We start from the raw sequence: 6,842 nt of genomic DNA, 5'->3' as shown, positions 1-6,842 counted from the left end.
CCCGGCGGCTGTAACAAAGGCGCATCAAGCAACACAACCTCAGGCAGCAAATACGGCTTTTAGAGAACTTTGAACCTCTCCCTCTTACTATTATTTTAAAATAATACTGATTACTCTTGAATTTTGTGTTCCAAAAACGTGTAGACATGGCACTTCAGGTTTAGTGGGCATGGTGGTGGTGGGCTGACGGTTGGACTTGATGATCTTAAAGGTCTTTTCCACCCTTAATGATGCTGTGACTCTCTCTAGAAGGGACTTTGGCTGTAGACAGAGGTTGATTTTGAGCCTGCTGATGCAAAAGTTTTAAAACTTGGGGCGTGCCAAGTGCTTTTCTGTTCACCTCCTTTCCAGGCAGCTTCCCAGTTCCCGGCTGGGGACTCCCTCAAGCCGGCTCTGGAGGACTCAGTCCGCCCTTTGGCCAAGCGCCACAAAGGCTACACATAGGAAAGTCGCTGCAAGAGAAGGCATACGTGGGGCGGGGGGGTAGGAGTAAGATGCCGGCGGCCTCTGCTCGGCACCCAGCAATTTGTCACCCGGTCATGGGGAGCACGCCAGCACCACGCTGCAGCTGGTTGTTGGGTCAGCAAGCAACCCCTCGGTTCCAGTCCCTCTTCCTTGACCCGTCACCAAGTTGACAGTCGGGCTGCAGCCATTAAAGATCATTCCCTTTCTTACACCTTCGGCAATCCTATGCCAGCTCGAAAGCAGGGTAATATTGCTCGGAGTTTGGGGCAGTAGCTCCTGCTTTTCTTTCTCTAGTTTATGGTTGAATTAATTCGTTAGCAATTCCATCACTTCCCTCAAGTGATGCTTTTTTTTTGTTTTAGGTCTATGCATTCAACATCAATACACTTGTGCAGAGTCAAGATTTTGAACTGTTACTCTAAGGGGAAGAATGTTTTCCATGTCTACCCTGCCCATTATTTTCTTCCTAGCTTATAGCAGAACCCCAAATAAAAAATTTACTACAAAAATAAACACCATTGTCACCACTGAGATCTATGCAAAAAGATAGCAAAATTCAGATGTATTACATGGTTCCATTACAAATGTATTTACTTCTTGCTCAGCTGAAAATAAATTGGAACATACCACTGGCAATCTAAATCCTTAACACTACATTAAAAAACGGTTCAACTTGGCAATCACAAGCTACCAATTTCAGTACCCATAGGGATTTTTTTCTAACAAAAAAACCTTGTTTTACAAAGCCCTGAACCACTCAACAAGTATCATCACCGATCCATGCTGAACGCCCATGCCGCAATACTGCAGTGCCACTTTCCAATACAAAGGTAACCAGTTCACCAGCGCTTGATAACGCATCCAGCTACACACGTCCTCTTCTGGAGCGTGGCTATACAGTCCTTTTTCTTTAAAGCACAGGATCCAAGTTGCTGTGTTTATAACGTTACACCTGTGCGCAACTGCTTCACATCACCGCGGAGTCCAGCACACAGCCTGAAGCGGCCATCGCTAGTGGTGCCTGTTGCTTATTGGGGCTCCCTCAGCGTTTAAGTCACAGAAATTCAAACATGTGATCTCACTTTTCTTTCTAGCAAATTTTAGTCTTTTTGAGTTAAACATGCCCTCATAAACACACATTTGGTAGAGGCATATCAAGAGCTCTGGAAGGAAGCACTAGTCAGTGAAGGGGCAAGTCAAGAATCACGTGGGAATCTACATGTAGTGATAGGTATGTAAATGTACCTATGCTCACATGAAACATGGAACATAAGCAGAAACCCACAAATAAATAGTAAGATATTTAAACTAAATAAAACCCCACCCTATAGAAATGGGCTATGCTATCACATTTAACATTCTAACAGCTACAGCTTGAAGTAGCAACTTCAATTTAAGAAAAAAAAAATCTCACCTTTGCAAATTTACAGTTGCTTTAGATTGCTTTGAAAACAAAGTGAAGGACACCAAAAGTCAATACAACAGGAAGTTGTTATCATTTACTGTGATCATAGACAAACTAACAATGGATCGAACCAGACCCAAATGTTCTGTTTCTATAGGCAGAGCTTTGACATTCAGCCATATACATGTAACTATCTGCAGAAAGCCTCTGTAATTGGTCTCCTCCCATTTCCCTATCCAGCTACTATAACTCTCTCTCCAGACAAGCACCTGCCAATTTGCTTCAAAGCCACTCTTTTAATATTCTTGGTGCAGGTAACGTACAAGTGCTAGAGGTGTATGGGACCAGGTTACTTCAACTGAAAGCAGCAGCAAGATTTTCTTCATTATATATGAGCTGATCACTTTAGTTACCCTTTGAAGTTAGTGAAGAGGAATACCTGCTTCAAGTACATGACACCTCACATCCTAAAGATGCTTTCTTTAGGAAAGGAATCATGTTTCAGATTACCTCTTTTTTTTTTTCCCCCCAGTGACTATGCAGAGAAACTAGGATGAATAGGTGCAAGTATCTCAAATACAAAGGAAACAAGTTCCCAGTGAATAGGCCCAGTATTTTTAACAAACCATTCAAAAAGTATTGAAGATTTTTATTTATGAGTGCTCATAAAGACACACACAACCCACATCTCTGAAGTTTAAATGCTAAGTATAAAATTAAATAACAGGAAACTTCATGTACATGGCATTGGTCTAAACATGAGAAACATACAACTATACAACTAGGGAACTCCCTTAGAAGTTTTTGGTGAAAAGAGACTCTCACCCATAGCAGTCACTGTGAGTATTTTTCTGACTCCATTCTGTGCATTGAATCATTCTGTATTTCTCTCCTCAGAACTGTATTTTAAACAAGCAATCTGAAAAAAATGTATGCAGGTTTCTTAATTTCACTACAGAATCAAGCAGGCCAGCTGACGAGAAGGAAATTTTAATCTGTAATTAGCAATGGTAGAAAGGTAACATGGGGAAAAAAATCCAGCACGCTGGAAAGACAGACAGTGTTTGTTTGTAACAACAGTTACCTACAAAACCACTTCATCTTTTTCTCTTCCAGGTTGGCTGTTCTGCACTGTTCCAGGAGTCAGTTATGAGGTATAAAAAAACCAAGCAAAAGGTTAACATTATAACCATTTTAATAAAACTTACTGTATTATTTGGACTTGCAAAATATTTCTGAAAATAAAGTAAAAAAATATTTAGCATTCTTGAAAGTCTTAAGGAATTTTTTATTAAAAAAGCAGTCTTGTTTGTCACTTCTTTTGAACCCAATTCTGCCTCAACATTATGCTCAGACAGAAGTGTATCCTTATTATTACAATCATACAAGTAATCATGTTGAATTTCTGTAGCACTGAAAATAATATAAACCAAACAAACCCTCACAAAAATATATACAGGTAGACAGAAAACTAATCAAGAAGAAACCATGTTGTTCATATTGAAGAGTAAATACCATTTTCAAATACCAACAAAGCATCCAATTTGTTGGCATGTCTCTTTCATCTAAGACTCTTGAGTAGAAGGACAAACTGACTTCCACAGAGGAATTCCTCCAACAACTTTGGTTCATAATGACCTAGAGAGAATTCATACCTCATACATAATATTGATCTAGTTCTGTATTGATCTAATTTCTGTAGAGCTAATATGGCAGGCAACAGGGAAAACTATACATGTGAACTTCATGATGAGAATAATAATTTAAACTCAGCTTGTCATACTCCAAATATACAGAAAAGACCTGATTATATTAAACACATTTATCTTCTGCTATAAACTAGCTCATCCAGCCAGATCCCAACTCTTTAATACCTCATGACTGAAGTAGCTAATTGTTCTCTATATATATGATGAAAAATACGTATGGAAAGTCTTAAAAGTCTGCTGTTTGTACTGAAGGGTGTGTCTACTTCAGCATGTTTCAGATAAAGTTGGTACTGACTCGACTATGCTGGTTACCAGAAGATGGCTAGCCATACTGGTGCAGCGTTCTGCTGGATCAGTACAGATACTTATCAAAGAGCATGTTTGCATCCTGCAAATATATTCAGAAACTAGTTTCTGAAAATTTTGTCCAGAAACCAGAAGAAATGGAAACAAGTGCATCAACTTAGTACCCTATAGGAACTAATTAGTCCTGCTGAGAAACAGGCTGTATTAGCAGGAGACGAGCACTGCCCTAGCACAAATACATGCCTCAGGTACCTCAACTAAAATCAGTATGGCAACATCCTATGTAATGTAGCCGTATTAATTAATTAATTAAAACCAAATTTGTGGACAGCACCACACTGCCGCAGCCTTGCTGTCTAGATTTACAGTCTGGCAAGAATACTACTTTAAAGTAGCTGCACTACTTGTAGTACCCAAACTAGCTCTGTCAGAGGATGCTTTGGTAGCTCTGCAGTATTGCAACTGGCTCTGTAGGCACACTTGGTTCTTGAAACAACTTTCAAGAACAACTGTCATTTCCAAGCAAATTTATAATGTAAAAGTAGCCTAGGTTCAAAACATAGTATAGATGTAGAATGGTTACATGGTGGTCAGATGGCAAGGCCACAAAAAATCTTGTCCTACAGCAGGCATTCCCTACACTTTAAACAGTTCCACACATAGGTGAGTTATGTATGGATAATATTGCATAATCTCTACATAATAATCATTGGACAAATTAGGAAAGCTGCAAATACCGCATTGATAATGTTTTCCTACGAGGGTGGACAGAGGGAAAGGGTAAAGTTCTTCAGCTTTCACGTCCAATAGCAATCTTCCAACCTTAAAGAAAGAAACCCAACAAATAAACAAGCATGTGACTACTTCCTGAACCAGGAATGTAAATATTGGCACAAGACAAACAGCTCTGTACAGCCAGAGTTTAAACACGTATTAAAGCATAGCCCATTTTGAAAAGTGACATTGTATCAATGTCATCTCTGAATCATCCCACATCGATGTGATCAGTTTATCCATTAACAGCTATGCTTATTTAACTGCCACTTCAGCAAACCCATGAGCCACGGGAGACAAAGGTGAATACGAGTTCCTTCCAGTTAATACATCAGCAGCCAAGGTCAGGTGCTCAGCCTAGTTACTTTTTCCACTGAAATTCTCTCCTTATTCACCAACAATATAGGAGCTGAAAGGTGTAATGTCCTTAACCAGAAAGAACTGAAATGCCTGAGAACACAGGAATTAACTCCTGTAGATGCTATACTGTATTTAGACCACTGACCTGCGGCAAGAGCTAAAGCAATTCTGAAGTGTTGCCAAACTTGTCTATGCTAGATGAGGCTGCCTGGAAGAGCAGAAACTCTAGCTGACTCCTCTGTCACCTCACACTTCTTTTCCCTTTGCTGCTTGCTAAAATCTCTGTCTTAATCTAAGAGTTTTTCTCCATGTGAGCATATCACAGTAGTACGTTGGCTGACAAATGTTTATGGTCAAATCCTTGTCCTCATTTACTCCTGTACAAATCTGACACTTCGAAGGGTGGAACCAGAAACAAGAACAAGGGCGTAACTTGAATTACTAGAGTAAGACTGATGTGCTGGAAAGAATCCATTCTTCCACCGGCTCTGCAGGACTGGCAGTAGAAGGCAGTAATAAAACTGAAGTGGACAGATATTCTTTGCACTCGAAAAGACCAGGATTTAAGCAGGAAATTGCACTTTTTAAAGAATCACTTTCAGAAATAAAACTGCCTTCTGATATTCATCCTGCTACTAAAAAGTCAGATGAAGCTATCAAATTACAAGCGAAAGCTGTGAAATTCCATCTGCATTGCTTTCATATACCTATAAAAACGTTCTAAGGGACTTTAAAAGCAGTTCAAGAGTAAAAATAAAATGATCCCCCAAAGTGCAGCTGAAATGTTAGGATCTGTAGAAGGGCATAATTGGACATTCAAGTGTGCAGCGCTGGTGTTGTTATTATTTTTGAGAAATAATGACTGAATCCTTTACATGGTCAGAAGTACCCATGTAACATTACTCGTAAACAGCGTGCACGGACAACCTGAAAAGAAACATCAGGCACCGCCTTTCTTTTGCAATTGCTCCAGTTTTCTTCTCAAGAGGTTATAGTTTTCCTTGGTCCCGGGTGCCATAGGATCAAGCTTCAGAGAGACTTCATAGTGCTTCTTTGCTAAGTCAAGATTTCCCCAGCGATGATAAAGCACAGCTGGAACATCAATGAGGAATTTCATTAGCAATATTGTTGAATAACATGCAATCTTGCCAATCACTTGGAAAACAACATTAAAGCATTTGTTTCCAGTGAGGCTCGCTCTCTGGCTGGTGGCACAGTAGCTGCTTGTTCTGTTGCCAAAAGCAGGAGCAAAGCCTGGGAGCAGAACTGGCATGGGAATGATGAAGGAATGAATTACATTGCAGCCTTAAATGGCAGCTCTTATCTGGTGAGCTCATTGCGGGTTACAAGCATAGTATAAATGAACCAATTTGCAGACACTGAAGTGCAGCTACCTCTGGGCTGGATTGTGCAGCCCTCTTGATCTGTCATATCGTGTGACAGCTTTTCTGGTTTAGTGCACTGTTCTTCTGGCTGGCAGTTTTTCTAGGAAGTAAAATAGAAATCTGCCCAGCAGGAAGAAGGCTCAAAAGATTGCTTTTTCTTTTTAAACACAATGAATATGAAGCAAACAAACAATACAGCTGATAAGAGTTAGAAAGGCTCTTACCCAAATTACCATGATAACTGGCAGCATTTGGATTGGCTTTAATTGCCTTGAGGAACAAAGCTTCAGATTCCTGAACAATTTAGAAGAACAAGTCAACAGGACAGTCTACTCTTGTAGTATATAAAATAATGCAAAATTTACCCATGATTGTAATGAAAAACCCTCCCAAACTATGACATATCTATACGATATATATTCTAAGCCTGCGTGACCT

At 39.9% G+C, this 6,842-nt stretch overlaps 1 protein-coding gene across 1 annotated transcript in view; it reads right to left on the bottom strand.

Moving 5' to 3' along the window:
• Positions 1-5,959: 5,959 nt before the first annotated feature.
• Positions 5,960-6,842, bottom strand: part of TMTC4 (transmembrane and tetratricopeptide repeat containing 4) — a 52,500-nt gene continuing 51,617 nt past the window's right edge. Inside the window, exons 16-17 of the mRNA XM_010282278.1 lie at positions 6,629-6,698; positions 5,960-6,111 (exon numbers count right to left, since the gene is read on the bottom strand). Of these exons, the coding sequence (XP_010280580.1) occupies positions 5,960-6,111; positions 6,629-6,698 (222 nt within the window). The remainder of the gene's footprint in view (positions 6,112-6,628; positions 6,699-6,842) is intronic.

The sequence above is a fragment of the Phaethon lepturus genome, unplaced genomic scaffold, assembly GCF_000687285.1.
Source record: "Phaethon lepturus isolate BGI_N335 unplaced genomic scaffold, ASM68728v1 scaffold6222, whole genome shotgun sequence".
Classification (NCBI taxonomy): domain Eukaryota; kingdom Metazoa; phylum Chordata; class Aves; order Phaethontiformes; family Phaethontidae; genus Phaethon; species Phaethon lepturus.
Note: the sequence above shows the minus strand (reverse complement) of the source record. Positions and strands in the feature narration are given on the sequence as shown.